The following is a 21,037-nucleotide window of genomic DNA, read 5'->3' as shown; positions in this document are numbered from 1 at the left end:
GTATTATGAAAAAAGTTTCACATGTAACCATACCAAATAGCTACTGTAATGTTTACAGACTTTATCATCGTAACAATTACAATAGTAAAATACATAAAATAAAAAAGAAATTGTTCATTAATCTGATCAAAATCATTTAGCAGAACCCTAAAAAGCAATATATCCATTCAAAGGGAACAAAATGTACCAAAGGTCTTTAATAACTATAGGTGTAATTTTTGACATATCATAACTAACTCAGTGTTGATACTGGCAAACACAAAAACAATCAAGCTTCAAACATATGCCATTCATAAATTATTATTAACCTTCAATAATTCATGCTGTCTGGAGCCTAATGCCACTACTGGGTATTGCCATAAAATGTGAAGTCTTTATGGTGACTGGTTTGCCTTTCAAGGAAGTCATTAAACAGCATCAGAGAATGGCCAATGGTCATTTTATCCTGGAGCAAACACTCCTCCTATGAGCTCACCTGAATACACACAAACAAAACCCATAGGCCAGCAACTTGTGCAATTCATGCATAATACACATACTCTGATGTTCAATATGAACATATCACAGCTGCACAATAAAATCTTTGTCTCCCGAGTGTTTTTAAAAGGGCACTCTTGTTTGATGTACTCTCATAACGCAGCTAGAACTCTATAGTTTTTACCAATAAACACTGCCGTTAAAAGAGCAGAAAGCTTTCATGAGTGGAAAGTCAAACTCATTGAAAACGCAACCTAACCTGACCAGCACACATTATGAACACTAATAACGGTTAATGAACACCTTTATGTGATCATCTCAGGAAAAGCATATAAATAGAAGAAATTATCTTTTAAAAAAAATCTGAATCTCTCATGCAGAAATAATAATTTATGGTTGTTTCGTCAATAGGCACATTAATGCCCTAGAGTTTTAATTTTGTTTTTATTTATTTTTAGCAGGTTTCTGCTTATGTTTTCTTTTAATTATTTAAAGCATAGAATAGAATAGAATAGAATAGAATAGAATAGAATAGAATAGAATAGAATAGAATAGAATAGAATAGACCACCACCAGTGTGCAGCATCCACTTGGTTGATGCGACGGCAGCCACAGTACAACGGCGCTAGTGTGCACTGCTCACCACAAAAAGGTCATATTGAAACGTCTCTGAGAATTTTTTAATATGCCTTCATTCATTTCTTTAATTCATCTTCCTTTTATATGCAGTTATTTTAATTTCTAAATGCTTTGAATAAACGTCTCTTAAATTAATAAATGTAAATGTTATTTTAATTGTTTGATCCTTGTCCCAAGACCAGACTTACAGTCTATATTTAAAAAAATCAGAATATTTATTAAAATATTTATATTAATTTTCCTTCGGTATAGCACCCTTTCCTTCACGACTGGTGATAATACAAATTTAGATAATAAAAATGTTAAGGTTAACATCCATTGCAGAGAAAATAATTTTCCTAGTGCATAATTTCCAGTCAAGCTGAAAATGTGCTCAATTGTGTGTATTTAAGTTAAGATGCATTAATGCTAGCTATTAATATTAGCTTAGTCAGTTAAAATTACATTGTGATGGAATAAGATAAATAAGTTGCATAATAATATGTATAATCCTCATATTCAAATAATCTTTTTTTAACAACATCAGGACACTGGACAGCGACATTTGGCCATAAACAGGTTTAGTGTTGAATTCATGGTTCATCCATCAATGGGTGAAACAACCACATTTAAAAATGTGGCTTGCCTCATTAGTGTTTAAGTTATTTTTCTGCATTCAGACCCTGAGAAGAGGAACAGAGGTCTGGCAAAATTCGGCAAAACTCTTTCCGTATATCTTCTTCAAAAGTGATGATCTCTAGAGCCGTCGAGCTTTGCAGGGTTGTTCTCTCCAGCGTGCTGGTGTGTGTATTAAGTAGGAACGGTTCATAGCACATTTGACCCTGATGGAGCGGAGTATATTTAATCAAGCGAATTCCATCTGCAGCAGTGTTCGAAGGGGGGCCAATTACTGGCTGATTCCACAAGGCCCGGCCACAGCGAGACAAGCTGAAACGATGGCACAGCGAGCGCTTAGCTATGGCTCGGTGGATTTTCTGCAGTTTACTCACCACTTAAGGATGGCAAAAATTATTTCTAATTCTATTCTATGAAGTCTGAGTCATCCATTAAATTGTAAAGCTCTGGAAATGTTTTAGAAAAAAAAATGGACAAACAAATGCCTTAACTTGTTCCATGTGCAAGGTGTTGAATATATCCCTGCACCGCACGCATTAATAGTACATGCAAAGATATACACACACGAGTAGATTAGACACAGAGAGATGTTTTGTATCCCAGCTGACTGTTTAACTGATACTGGTGGAATAATCTAAGGGAACATATTTACATGTTTTTTTCTTTTAAACTAAAGATAATTTTCAAATAGAGGTACACATACTCCCTCCAAACAGAAATAAGTAACAACGGATCCCTTAAAGCGAGGAATTACTCTCAAGGACTGCTAAAGCTAATTAGTCCTTCAGTTTGAGAGTCTGACATGATGGTTTATGTCATTCAGAATAACATCCCCTTGGGTTCTCAGAGGGGCGTGTTGAGGGAGGGATGCAAAGCAAGGGAGCGTAGGTAGTGAAGGCAGGAGATGCCTGACATTTGGAGTCACCATGGGTCTAATTCAAATCAACAGCATGTTATGTTATGTAACACATGTCTCTTGAACACGGCAACCACTCTTAACTATTAATGACACACTAAAGGGCACTGGAAATGACCCTCTGAAAAACATAACAAACTAGCACCTCTGTGTCCCCGGAGTTTTACATACACACGTTCTGACAACACTTTACACAATCTTAAATGCACATTAATTTCACTAAAATGACAGACAGTGCAAATCACAGTGCAGTGATTTGTCATATGACTGTCATTGTATTGACTACATAAAACATCAAAGTACAATCAAGAAAGTGATCTAGTTTAATACTGTTCAAAAAACAAGAAAAGTTAATATCAACAGATATTTCAGACACAATATTGCCAGTTACTGGTCTAGTTTTGCTCCGGAAACAAAACTTAAGTCACAGCTGAGCTTTTATTTGTCTCTGAGCAACACACAGTAGTCTTATCACTGTCAACATCGTAAAAAAAAAAAAGTCACAAAGAAAAATAGGCTTAATTTATTACTCAAAACTATAGACTAAGCCAAACATACGAATAAACGGATAAACTTTTGGCAGATTATTTGCAAGAAATTCATGCAAGGACAGAATGTCGCTGACTGTCTCCTCCAAAATCCAACCACATAGGCTAAATGGGGTGCAAACAACATATCTTGCCAGGGTTGCTCAGGGCAGAGAACTGGGAACTGCGTGAACGCCACCACTGCAGTTTTGTTTTGTTTACTGCAAGTTCAAGCACGGATCCGCTGGATTCAAAGGATTTCGGGATCGGCCAGGGTATTGTCAGACCTCCTGCTCATGTCCAAAGTACACCAGAGTAACCAACCGCTCCCTCCATTCATTTGTGAAAGCACCCTAGTTGTGCAACTTACACAGACACACAGGAGCTAAGAAAGGGTCCATCTGGTGAACATACTCTAACCTGATTACAGAGAGCAGACGAACAAAATTAATATAGACGATTCACTAATACAAGGACTCTGTGGCTCAATTAGGGTATTTTTGGCACTATGACCATATCAATATGGGAGCTGAGGTTTGACCAGGATACACAGAAATGGAATTCTTCATCAACAACAACAACAACAACAAAAATGGAAGAATAGTCATTTGCTCCGCTGCGTGCAATGAATTTTTGAATACATAAAGGTTAGGGGTAAGTAAGATTGTTTTTATACTTTTAGTCAGCAAAGCAATACATTTATCAAAAGTGACAAAAACATTTAAAATGTTACAAAATATTTCTATTTGAAGTAAATGTTGTTCTTTTTACTTGAAATCAACATAGCACCAAATCAACATAAGGATTTCTGAAGGATCATGTGACAAATAGAAATGTGTTTATTATCATTTTATTATGATTATTATTATTTTCTTTTTCTTACCACTATATGCTGGAAGTTATGTATTTAATTAATTATACAGCCAAGTTGTGATCTCAAGACGTAATTGGGGATTTGTTGAGGGGGTGGGGGGAGGGAAGCAGTCGGCGTAAAAATGTTGATTCTCTACAGATATATTGTGTTGTATTCTGAAAAGCGTTTGAGAATCAAAATAAAAAAAATAATCTGAAAATGTAAAGCAGTTATGCTGAATTGCAATAATCACTGTAAAAATTAGGCTAAAATGTTATTAGTTTTAATCAAATAAAGGCACCCTTGGTGTGAAACCTTTCACAAACATGAAAAAAAATACCAAAATTATATATCATTCTCAAAACAAGGACTACAGATCAGGAATACATTTGAATATACTGAGGATTTCAAGAGATTATCTGTGTGTGTGTGTGTGTGTGTGTGTAACTAACTATGCATCTAAAGTCAGTTCTTGGATCACTCTGATGTTTTGAACAGTTTTGTTGGAGATTTCACAATGCTCAGACAGGCCGAGATGAATTCTTGACACTAGAGGCAGTTAATTATGATGACTTCACTCGTTTTGTTAGGGGGTGTGTAATTAGCTGTGTGAATGTTGAATGGAAAGGCCTGCATTTATTCTATCTGAAATGTGCGGAACGCTCTGAATTAATGTTTGATTGAATATGGATGACAAAGACTGAATCAACCCCCCCTTTATTATTTTCTCTCTGAATCTGAAGCTCTTCACAAACTGTGGCTGAATAGCTATGAATTAGTACAATTTTTTTTTTAATTACACAACTATTTTAAGCAATTTAATAAGCAATTTAGATGACTATCTGAAGATGTTACTGTAGCTATACTTATTGATAGATGGTAATATACATACTTCCTTGAAAATAAATTCCAGCACAGAGCTACAACAACCATAATGAAATTAGGCTACCCTATAGATTAGTTTAGATGAAAATTAGTTTTTAGATGAAAACCGGGATTAGGCCTTTGTTCAATTGGGATATTTAAGTAGCTTTTATAAACATGCCTTGAAAAAAATATTACTGGTCTGCATCTTGAAACTAAACAATGGCACTGACACATATTTAAAGCCTTTGAAGACCTACATATGGCAATTTGAATAAAAATTACATACTCACTTGTTAAAAAATGCCATCTCTGCGTCACTTTCACAACATTTTAATCCCTCAGTTCTCGCCGTCTCCAAAAAGCCAACCCAATGTTGATTCTCGTTTTATTCGAGCTCTGTCGCTTCTCTTTTTGCCAGCAGACTTTTTGAAACCGGTCGATTCCCCGGAGGCTTGAGATTTAATCTGCTCCATGTCAACCTTTCTCTGTTGTGACACCTACATATACTTATGCAACCCTGTGCTCTGAATACATATATACGACAAAGTGGCCGGAGTTGACGAGAAAAGTAACACAGTCTCATCCCAAAAAGTCATATAACTGACGTTTTGGGACGTATTTTGACCATACGTCAATATCAGCCTTTTTAGGGCCCCCTTAAACGTCGGTAGATGGCGATCCCGGGCCGTCATACAACTGACGCTTTACCTTTAACGTCAGTTAGTTTTAGGGTTAGGTTTAGGTATGGGGTACACTCTAAAAAATGCTGGGTTGTTTTAACCCAACTTTGGGTCAAATATGGACTAACCCAGCCGTTGGGTTAAATTTTTACATTACATTTTTAACCCAACATTTCGGGTTTGTCCAAATTTGACCCAAAATTGGGTTAAAACAACCCAGCATTTTTTAGAGTGTAGAGTTAGGATCCCATAACCTCATCTACCGACGTTTAAGGGGGCCCTAAAAAGGCGAATATTGACGTATGGTCAAAAGACGTCCCAAAACGTCAGTTATATGACGTCTTGGGGTGAGACCGGGTTGAGAAAAGCGCTGGCAAGTGACGTTGGTACATGTACATGAGTTCTCGCGAAACCCATCCTGTCAGGTCTGAAATTTATTCAGTTTGTTGATTTAAAGGTGAAACTCGAAAAAATAGAATATCATGCAAAGTTAATTTATTTCAGTGATTCAACTTAAAAAGTTAAAACTAATATATAATAGACTCATTACATGCAAAGTGAGATATTTCAAGGCTTTATTTGTTATAATTTTGATGATTATGGCTTAAGCTTATGAATTCAAAATTAGAATATTGTGAAAAGGTTTTCACATTATTGACACCTTTTAAATTGAATTACTGAAATAAATAAACTTTTGCACGATATTCTATTTTTTTTTTTTTTTTTAGTTTCACCTGTAGTAGTCAACATTGGAAGGGGATATAAAAAGTTAAGTCCTAAGACAAGAATGGCTTTTGTTCAATATTAATGTATAACTTTAATGAAAGGGTTAGGTCCACTTATAATGACGACTACTGCATTTATTTATAAATAGATAAACAAAAGTAACATCCTCTCACTTTCAACAGCTCTTTGGGTAATTGGGAGTGTTCTTTACTTGTTAAATAGTATTCTTAAACGCCATGACCTCTAACATTTAACATGTCAAAGGCCTGTAGAGGCATGTAATTCACATAATTTTGAACAAAAAAAGTAACAGTGTTCAATTGAATCTATAGCCTAAAGAATAATAATAAAAAAAAAATAACAAACATGGGATAAAATAGACAATTCAGAATTTTTCAGAGTTATCATATTTCAAGATTGATCCACCCATCACTAGTGTATACACTCAAAATATCTGACCTGATATAGGCTGAAGCCATCACTTCCTGTTAGATGTGTGAATGTGAGGTGCCCCACAGCATTAATGAAGTCCAGTGTTTACCAGTATTCCCTGTCTTTGAACTCCTCTCAAATGGGAGCACACCAACAACACAAAACTCTCCCCTCGCTCTTTTCCCTCCTTTTCTCTGGCATCAAACAGCAGAATAAAACCTTTGATAGTGCACGTCACATTGAGTTTAAATGCAGCTGATCCTAATCATGTACGACGTGACAAAGTGACAGACATTAATCTGAGTTTTTGTCTTTACCAGCTCTGACCGCAAGCAAAGGAAGGTGTTTTCCTGCTATTTGCTATTTTTCATTTTCAGTCATGGATTTCTCTTAAAGCATCTGTTTTATCAGGATAAGTTAATGATAAAAAGTGCATATCTCCTAACAAATTGCTAGTTGATATGTAAACTGAACGATTTGAACCTATAACCTTCCAGTTATATTCAGATCTTCGAAATAAAACCTATTTAGAATGAATGAATGACCTTAATGGAAGTAAATATGGACATTTTTGGATTTAATAGCAGAAATAGAAAGCTTACAATTAAAAAAAACTGCTAAACTAATTATTTTTGTTAAAACTTGTCTATTTTTTGAGCTGTAAAATTGTTTAAATCATTTTAGCCAGTCTATTGGGTTACAGGTTTATGACGTTTCATTGTCATGGAAACAAAGTAAAATATAAAGGTTAGAAGACATTTTTTTTTCCACTCCAAAATGATGTTAACAACATGCATAATATTGTTTATGTCTTGTGGCTATTAAAACCACATATGTTTGCATTTGAAGAGTTCAGATGCAAAAGCCTCTAAATGCCATTTGAAATTCTCTTCTAGAATGGTCATTTTTATCAAGCTTGTATATTTAACTTCAGTAATTTCACTTAAATGGCAATTAATAGGTAATCTTCATTGCAATTTAAGTGAAATTACTGAACTTAAATATACAAGCTGCTTGATAAAAATGATCATTTTAGAAGAAAATTTCAAATGGCACTTAGAGGCTTTTGCATCTGAACTCTTCATTTACAGATTGGCCTCTCTAAGAAGAAAGACGGATTTGTGGAAATTAATAATTCTTTTGTGGCAAATCAACATGCCACAAATGCTGTCAACTGAGTTTAACTTGCACTGAACTGAGAATAGCTACATCACCTCAACCATTGGGCAGTTGCATCATATTGGACGTGAAGCTGCATGTTAGCGACCCTCTATCCACCTACACACCCACTGCTCATCCAGACAACACTAGTTACTCATCCCTTCTGTTCTAAAAAAACTAAACAAGTTTTGTCTAATTTGTAGACTCACTCTCTGAGGTTTAGCTTGTCACAATCTGTTGTGGAGTATAGTGACAGAAGCACCTGTTTTCCATTTTTAAAGGATCTTTTACCTCTTTCACCCTCAATGAGCCTTCCAGTCAAGTCAAATGTATTCTTAAAAATCCTATTACATTGCATCTATTCTCCAGATTATGTCATTATTTTAGACACTGAGAAGAAAATGAAACAAAATGTCCTAGGGATGCAGGGAACAGATCACTCCACAGAATGTCTAAAATAAGCAGATACAGCAACCAGAACCCATGCAGCGAGACAGGGAATGAAAGTATAAATTCCTTTCTTTAAGATTGATTAAGTTTAATCAAGTTTTACCCAGAGCTCTGTGTTGCACAACAGCCGAAGGCGAGCTGACAAATAACATGTACATTAACTTTAAATCAAAACCTTTTATGAATTTTTCAAATAAATCTTTTTTATATATAAACTTTTTTTCAGTTTACATAAATAGTCCTGCAATGTGTCCAATTTTAAAAATATTTAATGCAATTAATGAGACTGCATGCATAAAATTCTAAAAAAAAAAAAAAAGAAAAAAAGAATAATAATTCTAAAATGTTGTCTAAAATAGTTATAAATGTAGTATGTCCGAGTGACGGGTGTCGATGCCATGACAGCAACCCACAACAATATACATGAAATGTGCAATTGAGAGCACTCCACGCGCAAGAAGAGCTTTCAACTGTTTCACATTACGCACTGATGCAAATAACTTGGGGTGGATGTTAAATTTGCACAAAACTATTATTATTTGCATTTGACACTTTGGTGAAGGAAATGTAAGTTGTCTGCGCACTTACGGGTGCCATCGAAACGGGTGGCTATGGTGTCGAGGAAAGTGTTCTGCGGGGCCAGCAGACCTCTCATCACGGGCATCCTGTTGCGGGTCGACTGCGTCCTCCTCCCTCCTCTGCGCCCAACAGAGGTAGTGGACTCCTGGTCAGACCCGAACCCAGGTAAGAATCGGGAGGTTCCGGGCGCGCATCCTAGACCCTGCAGGAGCGCCCCGATCCGTGATACGCGCGGCTCCACTTTGGCAGCTCAGCAGTGACCATATCCCTCAACGGAAAGCCCACATATCTGCCTTACATCGTGTCATAAAGAGGGCGAAAATCCGCGTATTTGTCTTTGTAAATCAGGTGCTTGGTAATGAGATGAACCTGTGCGTAACGGCAGCGCTGGAGACCGGAGCTCCGACTGGTGAAGCGACTGCGCACTGATGCCGTGTGAACTCCTCTGTGCCACTACCACGATCCTTTCTCTACATCAATATTACTGGCGTTCTCTGGTTGCTATAACCAGCAGATGTCACGTCACGTGGTGAGCAGAGTCTGATGAGGAGGCTAGAACCTTTGTGCCAGCTCATTGTCTTTTTTATTATTTATGGGTTCTGTGTTCAGATGAAATAGTCGAAAAACAAAACACATTTAGATATTTATAAGATATTTAAAATTTAATTTTTTTTAAACTTGAGAATTATTTAAAAATAAATGTTTGCAAATGTAGATGTGTAAAGCCAAATCAAAAACGCGTTTTGAACTCATGAATTGCACATTTTTTTCAGTTACAATATATTTGTTTACCTTGAAAGCCACGTCTGAAAATGTTTTTAGAAATATAATAGTTATGTGGTTATGTGCAAGGCAAGCATTTTAGTACTTTTCAAATGGTTACACCACATTTTTTTAATTGTTAAAATTGTACAAAATGTAACGTTTCTTCTAAGATCTTAGCATTTCTCCTTTTTTATCATCTGCATAAAAACATGTAACAGTAAAACAGTAAAAGAGGTAACAGTAAAACACTTGAACACATAGTTAAACTGTTTTTATTATGTAAAATTATATAAAAATTTAACGTGATTTGACAAAGGCAAAAAATAAAACTATTTCACAACTCACTGAGGTGGAAATACTGTATTTCAAAATATAAAGAGAAGAATACATGTAGTAATCATAGCAAGTTTATTTATAGGCTACTGCATATCTTACTGTAACGTTATATCCTTCACCACAAACAAAAACATTCTTCTTTTTCTCTTCTATGGTAAAACAAACTCTCAAATGTAAAATGTGTCTCCTGTCCTTGGCCTGCAGAGTGCAGACTCAAATTCAATAAGCCCAAAACATTCTAAAGGACGACAGACAGACTGTAAAAGATATTATCAAATGGTCTTTATGAAAATGTAGCCAGTCATTTTAGAATTGGGGTTCCTCGCATAAGGCTGATCATATTTGGGGCTCCGTGTCATTTAAAATAGCCTACAGAAAACCCCTGTGCCATTTACAGTATACACTTGGAGACTTGTAAACAATGGAATTGTGACATCTGCCGGTAAGTATGAATACTGCACTCAGGCAGGAAACTACTGCTCTTTCATGGACTTGTCCTCGACTTGTCCTTTACTGCTCCTCACGCGAACTCAGTGGATATAGCTACAGTTTCTCACATGGAGAGCAGCGTGCTCGCGATGGTGGACTGAGAATATGGATTGCTCAAGAAACAGAATGCGTTTTGGGGGTAGGCTGAACCTGGATCTGTCTTGCCTCAGTTGCCTGTATTATCTTCCTGCTGCTAAGTTAGCAGGATTAATGATAACTACTAGAAATCTCACCTATTTGTTTTGTGTAAAGGCAGCTTCTAAATCATTAACAATTTGGGATATGAATATCATGAAAGCTCTAGCTTTCTGTTACTTTGGGGGGTAAAATTGAGACGCGCTCTTATGACGCGATGTATGTTACACCAAATGACTGCATACTTAACAGCATTTACCTTTAAGTAGAACGCAATACCTTAAAATAGACATATGCTAGATAGACGGGTAAGTTAATAGAATGATAAAAGTGAGTAGAATTGCAAGGGGGTCGTCTAAAATGGTGTGTCCAAAATGGGCAGGGCTGGTGGCCCTGATTATCTCGAAGTTGTCAGTAACGATGGGTCTAAACATATTTTTCAGTTTCAACTGTTGTTTGTTTTCAGTTCGGTTGTTAATTAATAATAAAATAAATATTGACAAGACGGCCGCCGTAGTCACGTGGCATTTTCTCCGCGCTGCATCTGACGTTTTTTTGTTTGTTTGTTTTTTTTTCTTGAATGAAATCCAAAACTTGCAAAAACTTAAAACGTAGTTAACAAATACAAATCAAAATCAAATTCACCTTAAGATAATGCCTTTTTTGTTAAGATCACCAATTCCTTCTGGAAATGAGAGAGGATGGATGAGAGGTGTTGTTGTAATTGTTTTGCATTTATGTTTAAAATATTGTCCAAAACTTCTAGAAAATGAAACGTCAGAATTCAGTGTGAAAGTGAGAAGTCGGGTACATACCAATGTCAAAATGGAACGTTTTTTGCGGATGTCAATATATGATGTCAAAATAAAAGGTAATTTTTTGCTAGGTTTTTTTTTTTCAAAGTCGTTGTTAGTCTTACTGGAATTTTTTGCATTTTTAGAAGGTGAGAAAATGTGCAGCTCAGTGAAGGATTCTGTTTTTTGAGCTGTATAGCGCCACCTAAAGGAAGACAGGTGTCTGTACCATTTCAAACAGCTAATGTCCAGAAACATGCCTCCAAATATGATTCATAATGAGGGAAGGGCTAGTCGTTTGAGTTAGTTCCTTATTCTCTTGGATTGGTGGATGATTATCTGTTTGAGGAGTGCAGAGCAGGGGAGAGCCTATGCCATCCGCTCAGCTGATACGAAACAACGCCTTTCAAGACTAGTCCGAAACCTTTCAAGCTTCCATAACACATCAACTATCAGAGAGAGATCTATTCATTTTTCTCCCGTAAAACCTCAAGACAAAAGGTAGGCTTCGTATGGGTTGTGTTTTTTCCTAAATCACATTACAGTCGTTGTCGTTTGATTGGAGGTTTCCTGCAAAGTGCGACTGGTATGCTGAGCATTATCGAAGAAAACACTGGTGCATTCATCAGAAAATACCTTTTTACAAACTCGCTGGTCATCTATAGTTTACATTTTTAATGGATTGTTTATTTTGCATTAATCACTTTATACGACAAATCGTAAAATAACCCCCAGATTCGACTAAATTGCATCATTACGATTCATTTATTAAAACATCAAGTTATGTGTGTTAATCAGTCCTGTATTTGACCTTTGTTCTAGTTGCTTAATGCAACACCAGTATCAACTGCAAAAAATAATAATAGTGATACATTGATACACTCTTCTCGTGGTGGATACAAGCCTAGTGTCATATTACATAATGGCTGCCTGTTTGTCAAGTGCTGTCACTTTATCTGATTCTGAAAAATAAATACATGAAACATAATAATAATAACTAACTGATATCTTTCACAAGCTGTGGCATTAGTACAGAGATAGTAATACCATACTGAACTGTACTTGCATTTTATTTCAAGGCACTTAAAAGAACAGCAGTATTTAAAAAAAAAAAAAACATATAAAAACCCATATAAACAATTTTTTGTTACATGCTACAGACTTCTAAATCTAACACATGGTGCTGCCTGTTCAAAAATGCTGTCTGTTAAAACAGGTTTAAGTCAAAAATGCTGACTCACTGGTTGTGTAACTTTTTTTCTCAATGGAATCTATTTATTCTTCAGGGAGTAAGTACTAACACCTCCATATATAACTGTCATCGATCTTCCAGGGTCCAAAATGTCTCAGAAGATCAAAGCCGGTTCTGTGGTCGAGATGCAAGGAGATGAGATGACCAGGGTAATATGGGAGCTCATAAAAGAGAAACTCATCTTTCCTTATCTGGAGCTGGACCTGCACAGGTGAGATTAAGTGTGCTTGCGCGCGTTTCTCTCATTATATTTGATTTCCCTTATGAACACGTTAATCTGATTTAATGCAACTTTACAGCCAATTAGTCATGCATTACAAACATTTGCCAGGGTAACCATAGTACTAAAGTTGATGCCATATCAATACAGTAGATTATAAATTAATATGGAGCTCTTTTTGAAATCTTTTTTATTTCTATATATTTTAAAAATATGGCAATAACTGCATTACTATCAATAATCACACCACTGAGCAGGTACCTGCCAAGTTTTACAAATAAGGCATTTCCTGTTTGTCAGTATAGATTTCTCAGGCAACAATGTGGTAACCCTCAAGGTCAAAGAAATTGTTATCATCCCATAAGTTAGAACATTTATTACCCAACATCCCTTTCTGTGTTTGAAATTGTCATGAAACATCAGCATCTGAACTTTGAGCTTGTAGTTAAAGTTTGATCTGAGTGGCTCTCTATATGTATGTAAGTATAAGTATGAAGTATAAATAAAGTGCATAAACTTGACCTGAAGTATGATAAAATAGTGTTACAACTAAAACTTTATCAGTGTGATAAGTGTATTATCAGCATGTTAGCAAACAAGGTGTCGTCACTTAATTCAGTCACTGAACTGCTCTTTAAGCTTGAGTTATAAGATTGTTTGCGTATCTTTACCTCTCAACATCCTTTAGTCGGATTGTTGAGCACTGCAGGCTTTTATTGACAGATTAAAGTGACCTAAGCCTATGGCAGACCCTAAAAATGTACCATAAATTGTTATGAAATGTCTAAATCCTCTAGCACCACCAACCGTTTTTCACAATCATTATCGCACCAGGGAGTTTAAGTAAAGTGGGTGAAAGGTCACAGCATACTTCACAATGGCTAGGCCCGAGGACAAGGAAAGTATGGGAAAGTTCCACCCCCCGTGTTATATATCTCATTTAAAGTGTGTAAAGTATCTCACAATCTTCCTCGCTAGTTGTAGAGACTCTGAGAAGACGCCTTTATTATTTCAGTCACACATATCCAGAACAGATGAGGCCTTTCATTTGCTCAACTGCTCAGAGCACAAGTGAGAGTTGCCTGGATGACTTTAAATCAGTGTGGAATGGATTTAACTTTAGTTTTAGACTATTCAAAGGTTTGAAGGCATGTTTTTGGTGGCTGGAGATCACAAAGTATTTACTAAATGAAATATATGGGGATATGAATAATAAATGAAATAATTTTGAAACTATTTGGCTCTAGTACTCTCTGCTCAGCTAATGAAACACAGTTTACTATGTTATGCTTTCTGCAGAATTCCACAGATTTTGTCCCCCTACTACAAGAAGGCAAAAAAAGCATGTACACTACGATTTAAAGGTTTAGTGACCTTATTCTTTGAAAGTAATTAATCCTTTTGTTCAGGAAGAAGGATGCGTTCAATTGATCAAAAGTGACAGTAAAACATTTGCAATTTAAAAAAAAAAAAAAAATTTCAACGTTGATGATAAGAAAGTTTTCTTGAGCACCAAATCAGCATATTAGAATGATTTCTGACACTTAAGACTGGAGTAATGATGCTGAAAATTCAGCTTTCCCATCACATGAATAAATTACATTTAAAAATAAATTAAAATAGAAAAGTTATTTTAAATTGTAGTATTCTGTCTGTTTTTATCACAGTAAGAAAGTAACTCTTGTGTTTTAGTTACCATGGCTGTAGTTTCCCATTGACCTCATTTAAAGTGTGCCGTGGGGCGCCATCTTCTGATTGCTAGTGCTCTGATTGTGTTACAAGTCCAACATTACAAATTTGGCTGTCAGTATGAACTGAGTAATACACTTTTTTTTTAATAACCTTTTTTGAAAAAAAATATCCTTTAGAGACATTTTATTGTAAAGTATTATGTAGGCTGGTAAGCGAAGGGAATGGGATCGGAACAATACCCAGGTCAGACAGAAGCCTGCTCGCTATCTGCTATAAGCTATATACCTTATGTAGCCTGTCTTACGGTTTGTATTTCCACAGCATGAAGATAAGATCTTTTAATGAACTTAATTATCCATTTTAATGAACCACTAATTTTAGAATCTTCCCGGCTTACTGACATTTTTAATGGCTTTAGTTACGACATCTGCTTCAAACATTACAGTGCGCATGATAACTACAATAAGTAAAAACACTTCACCAGCTAATTACTCTACTACTGCAATGTTATAGAAATATACAGAGCTTCCGCAAAAACAGTTGTTCAAACACAAAATTCTGAAGATGGCTGCGTACTTTCTTCTCTGGCGCTAAGGTTTATAAAATGCATTTTTCTGCCTCTCCACTTGAATCAGCTTCAATAATAGAACATTTATAATAGAGCTTTATTATTATCAGATTTTTTTGACTGCTAAAATATGATTTGCATAGAAATGCATAATGATTATTAATGTTAAGAACATCACAGATTAGTTCTCATGGATGAGTAAAACTTTTTTTTTTTTTTTTGCTGTGTAGCTTTGACCTGGGAATGGAGAACCGTGATGCCACTGACGACAAGGTGACTGTTGAGGCGGCGGAGGCTGTGAGGCGCTACAACGTCGGCATCAAGTGCGCCACCATCACTCCTGATGAGAAGCGTGTGGAGGAGTTCAAGCTCAAGAAGATGTGGCGCTCTCCCAATGGAACAATCAGGAACATCCTGGGTGGCACTGTGTTCAGAGAGGCTATTATCTGCAAAAACATTCCCCGCTTGGTTCCAGGGTGGATCAAGCCTATAATTATCGGCAGACACGCACATGGTGACCAAGTGAGGAGCTCCTACTCGTGCATATGTTACAATGTTTATAATTAAATCTAATTGTGAATTTGTTCTGTTTTTTTTTTTCTTTTTTCTTTTTCATATCACTGCTGTTGTACATGCCTAAGAAAACATCCTTTAATCTTGGTAAGAGAACGTTACAGGTAAAAAGTCTTCTGACATAACATGTCCTCTCCACTTTTACAGTACAAAGCTACAGATTTTGTTGTCCCAGGCCCTGGAAAGGTGGAAATGACGTACACTCCCAAAAATGGAGGAGAGCCGCTTAAGTTTGTTGTCCATGACTTTGAAGGTAACCTACATTGATTTACAATAGTGTTGGTGTTTTAAAATTATGTTTAGAAGTATGGTTTTTTTTAATGCCACAATGACATAAAAATGTACAATTATGTACAAATGTTCTTTCATTAATGAATTCATCATTAAGCCTGTAGAATCTGTAGTCCTTGGATGCATCGGAAATCGCATACTCTCTAAATACTTGAATAAGTGTTACTTTGTGACTTTGTGAAAAAAGTCTGTTCTATATAGTATGTATGTATGAAGTATTAATGTAATCCAGATATACTACATTCATCATGGTATCATTGTCATGTGAAGTGACCTACCAGTGTCAGTTGTTTGTCTTCACTGCTATTCACAAATCCTCTCCTGTGTCCTCATGGGATTGTAATTTGTTCATTTGTATGCGCACGTCAGAATCTTGCTGGAAGTAGAGGGTATTTATAACTATTTTATAAACACTGTGAATGTTTGGTGAGGTGTAAAGAGTACCAGAAAACCATGTTTGAATAAAATTACAGGTACCTTAGAGTGAAAATGATTTCATTAATAAGCCAATATCCTTTAAAAAGGCCTCTTCAATATAACAAATAATATTAAGTAGAATGAAATAGTCAAAGCCTTCTTGCACTGGATGTCATTGGCCTCATCTCATATGATGTCCAGTGCAAGTAGGCTTTGACTATTTCATTCTACTTAATATTATTTGTTATATAGAGTGAAAATTATAACTTATAGGATAGCTTATATGTATATATATATATATGCCTACTTTTTTTAAAATTGAGTTAAGTAGAGGGTAAAAGTTACTAAAATCTTTGATACTCTGTCAAACTACAATGTAGCCAAAAAGATGTGGTAGCTAATTACATTTGCTCTAATAATTGACATCATTGTGAAATCTTATGTACTACTTTTTTCACATACTGTTTTTCACCTACTATTGAGTAAGGAAAGATGTGTAAATGTCTCTGTATGATTATGTCATTAGAGTGTACTGTGACCTGAGATTAACACACTCCTGGGTCTGCAAACTGATCCGATGAAATTATTGTGCAAATATTGGATTTGAATTCATTTGGAATGTAGCCTACTTGTTGCTAAATATAATTTTGCACAAGCATATCTGCTTTCAGATTCAGACCAGTTTTGCTCAACAAATGTCATGATTACATAATGATATAATTAACATATTATGTTCAGGTACTGGTGGAGTTGCTCTGGGGATGTACAACACGGACAGCTCAATCCGAGACTTTGCTCACAGCTCTTTACAGATGGGGTTGACCAAAGGCTGGCCGATGTATCTCAGCACCAAGAACACCATCCTGAAGAAATATGATGGCCGTTTCAAAGATATTTTCCAGGAGATCTATGAAAAGTTAGTAACCATAAAATGGTTGCTTATGAATTGTCATTGAATAAATAATCTAGTTACACAGGGTCTTTTGAACTAAAGAAGCATTGAACTTTTGAACTAAGAAGCTATTTTTCAATAAACACATGGCATTGTTTTATTATAAAAGATTTTCTCCTGTCATGGCATTAAAGTATGAACATTTAATCATAATTTTGTATGCTTATACTGAACAAGCTGAAAAATAAATATAGAAAGTTGCTTTTGTAACAATAGCATTCTGACACTGTGTGTGTGTTGCAGAGACTACAAGGCTCAGTATGAGGCCAAAGGGATCTGGTATGAGCATCGGCTAATTGATGACATGGTGGCTCAGGCCATGAAGTCTGAAGGTGGCTTTATTTGGGCCTGCAAGAACTATGATGGAGACGTACAGTCAGACTCTGTAGCTCAGGGTGAGTTAAACTAATATGCAGTGAAATTACCACATTTATGTTAAGATATTTATCTTTTGCACCCAACCCAATACCAAACAATCTATGGAATAAATGAATTGCTCGGCACTGAACATAATAACAATGATTACCTTACTATTAAAAAGTTGGAGGTCAGTGAGATTTTTTAATTTTTATTTTCCTTTTTTTTTTTTTTTTAAGACTTTTATCTTAAAGTGAAGCATCGAGTTGATTCAAATTGACAATAAATATTTTTACATGAATATAATACCCTTTAAAAAAAAAAAAAAATCCGCATATTAAAATGATTTCTGAAGGATCGTGTGACACTGAAGACTGGAGTAATGCCTTTTCCTTCACAGGAATAAATTACATTTGATCAAATAAATGCAGCTTTGTTAAGCATAAAAGAAACATCTTACAAAAGCATTTAAAAAAAAATCTTGCCAACGCCAAACTTTTGTATGGTAGTGTATAATTTTGAGTTTAAATCCTATTCATGTCTTTGTGGTGGCCGGGTGTGAAATATGTATTAATTTAAGCCCTTTCGTGAATTTGCGTAATGGGTTGGCATTGCTCTTTGTGAATGTATTATAAAAGAATGAGGAAATTTATAGTGAGTAAACTTTTTGATCTCTGTCTCTAGGTTATGGGTCACTGGGTATGATGACCAGCGTGCTTGTATGTCCTGACGGGCGTACCGTAGAAGCTGAGGCAGCCCATGGCACCGTCACGCGGCATTATCGTATGCACCAGCAGGGCAAGGAGACGTCCACCAACCCCATCGGTGAGGAAAACACTTCGGTCTTAATCAATAAAATCCACAGATGATGCCATTGGAACTGTTTTTCATGATCATATAAAAACAACGCTCAGCACACAATGCAGCTTCATAGACTCACAATTTTATCCCGTCAGCCTCGATCTTTGCGTGGACGCGAGGGCTGCTGCACCGGGCGGAGCTGGATAAGAACGCTGAGCTGCGTGTTTTTGCTGAGGCACTAGAGGCCGTTTGTATTGAGACCATTGAAGCTGGTTTCATGACCAAGGACCTGGCCATCTGCATCAAGGGCATGTCTGGGTACGTTCAGTATCTACTCTGGGTCACTTGCTCTAAAATATGTCATTTATTGAAGGTCATTGGATCGATTTCTCGGTTATTATGGTTTTGTCAGTTAAACAGTGGTGTTAGAAATGGGTATTTGATGATGTCTTATAGGGGACTCAGCTCAAATTCAGTGTTAAAGTGATATTGCATAAAAAAAATTTAAAAAAACACTAACGACTTTCTGTAAAAATACAGTTTTTAAAGTATATCCATGCCTGTCCAAGGATAGTTCTGATATTTATGCACTTCTTTCTGTTTATTTCTTTGAAGTGTTGCACGCTCAGATTACCTCAACACTTTTGAGTTCTTGGACAAACTGGCCGAGAATCTGAAGATAAAGTTGTCAAGCCAGCCCAAACTGTGAAGATGCAGGATTTTGATGAGGTGTCCAAGCACATGCAGCCCTCAACCCACGTCAAGCCGCATCTCCTGTCTAACCGGGACCAAAGACAGATAAATTGACTTCACCACTTCAACCAGTAGGGGAAGCAGTGCACTTTCAACTGGAAGACATGAAAGTGCCTTTTTCAAATGGAATGAGCCACTGTAACCTTCATTATTCTTTTAAAAACAAATTGGAAGCATTCATATTAGAAATTAGCTATATTTATACATTTTATCATTGCCATTTTATTTTTAATCATGCCCCCTGTAGTGCATAAATATGTGTATTAATGTTCTACTCTGCTATAGTGCAGCCCATCTCTCAGGTGCTTGAATACCTGTTGCCTTATCAAATGCATCTGTAATTGTCTCGTCTTCAGACAGACACTCTTGAAGGCATCCCAAGAACCGGAAGATTAGGTCTTAATGTAAATACCTGCTTTTAACTAAAATGCTGGTAGTTAACACCGGTAGACATTCCTCTTCATTCTTCAACACTGTACCACTGTCTGTCACCGTTTTACAAACTAATTTCCTTATATGTTTCGGTTTATGTCAGTCTGTGTGCTCATGTGATGATCCGGTCTTGTGATATGACGTCAATAATAAATGAGACTTTTTAAGAAGAGTATCTTCTTTGTCTGATCTTGTTAATGTAGTAAATATGTTTGTTGTGTGAATTTAAATAAGGTGTTACGTATTGTAAAGTGACATGGGGCTTCAGCTCTACTATTTGGCATCCACTTTAATAATTCAATGGCAAACAAATTTATATCACATTTTTAAATACTTCAAGCAGAGTCCATGCTCAAAACAATGTAAATGAGTGGAATAATGCCATGATTAAAAGTCTTTGTGATAACTTCCATAAAATCCTACAATCTAAGGAGCCACTCAACCTAATGGTTGCTTCCAAAAGGGTAAAAGACAGAGTTCTTACTCTTGTGAGTATTTCACAGTGTACAGAAGTAACCAAAAGTGATGTCTGGCCTAGGAAAATTGACATCTTTACCCTTTATTCAGAAAATCTTTAATGTATTTGCAATTTATTGAGTAGTTGTGCTTTGTTTTATTTGTGATTTTTTTTGCATAGTGTAATAAAACCTGTATTAGTTGTAGCCCTTTTTGCCAAATAATTTTGTCAGATGAATACCTTAACTAAGTTTAGTGTTTTGTTCTACCCTCATTATGTCAAATTTGAAATATTTAAAATATGTTCTGCATATGAAGAGTTCAGATGCAAAAGCCTCTAAGTGCCATTTGAAATTTTCTCCTAGAATGATAATTTTTATCATGTTTAAGTTCAGTAATTTCACTTAAATGACAATTAATAGGTAATCTTCATTGCAATTTAAGTGAAATTACTGAATTTAAATATACAGGCTTGATAAAAATGATCATTCTAGGAGAAAATTTCAAATGGCACTTAGAGGCTTTTGCATCTGAACTCTTCATATTTTAATGGTTTAATTGAACTTGGAGTGTGTGAAATTTGGAGCCTATAGCCTACCATGCAGCCGGTTTTGGTGGCTACTAGCCAAGTATATTTCAGTTTAGTTTGTGCCAAAGGGTTTTAGGCACCATGAAAGTGGTTTGGTTTTTAGCACTGTTCATCGCCATAGTAACTCTCCACAGCCAGATCCAAGGCAGGATATGTTCCAGGTTAGAGGTTGCAAACCGAACTTGGGCCAATCAGCTGTGAGCAAAGTGACATGTCTGATGCGATGAAGTCGCTCCACCGGTT

At 36.0% G+C, this 21,037-nt stretch overlaps 2 protein-coding genes across 3 annotated transcripts in view; one reads left to right on the top strand and one right to left on the bottom strand.

Moving 5' to 3' along the window:
* kcnh3 (potassium voltage-gated channel, subfamily H (eag-related), member 3) overlaps positions 1-9,422 on the bottom strand; it is a 94,420-nt gene extending 84,998 nt beyond the window's left edge. Inside the window, exon 1 of the mRNA XM_039682436.2 lies at positions 8,932-9,422. Coding sequence (XP_039538370.2) covers positions 8,932-9,007 — 76 coding nt within the window. The 5' untranslated portion in view covers positions 9,008-9,422. The remainder of the gene's footprint in view (positions 1-8,931) is intronic.
* A 1,077-nt stretch (positions 9,423-10,499) lies between these two features.
* Positions 10,500-19,924, top strand: idh1 (isocitrate dehydrogenase (NADP(+)) 1). 2 transcript variants are annotated; one of them, XM_039682604.2, is made up of 9 exons: positions 10,500-10,651; positions 12,775-12,904; positions 15,404-15,695; positions 15,894-15,999; positions 17,193-17,370; positions 17,650-17,801; positions 18,448-18,588; positions 18,720-18,882; positions 19,180-19,924. In XM_039682604.2, exons 1-9 carry the CDS (start codon positions 10,618-10,620, stop codon positions 19,271-19,273), a joined length of 1,290 nt encoding a protein of 429 aa, XP_039538538.2. In that variant the 5' UTR covers positions 10,500-10,617; the 3' UTR covers positions 19,274-19,924. The 2 variants fall into 2 exon arrangements, with proteins under 2 accessions (XP_039538538.2, XP_039538539.2); XM_039682605.2 differs by lacking the exon at positions 10,500-10,651 and adding an exon at positions 11,755-11,942.
* The last annotated feature ends 1,113 nt before the right edge of the window (positions 19,925-21,037 follow it).

The sequence above is a fragment of the Pimephales promelas genome, chromosome 7, assembly GCF_988280905.1.
Source record: "Pimephales promelas chromosome 7, fPimPro1.hap1.1, whole genome shotgun sequence".
In the NCBI taxonomy this organism is placed as follows: Eukaryota; Metazoa; Chordata; class Actinopteri; order Cypriniformes; family Leuciscidae; genus Pimephales; species Pimephales promelas.
The sequence above is the reverse complement of the archived record's forward strand: the minus strand, read 5'-3'. Positions and strand labels throughout refer to the sequence as shown.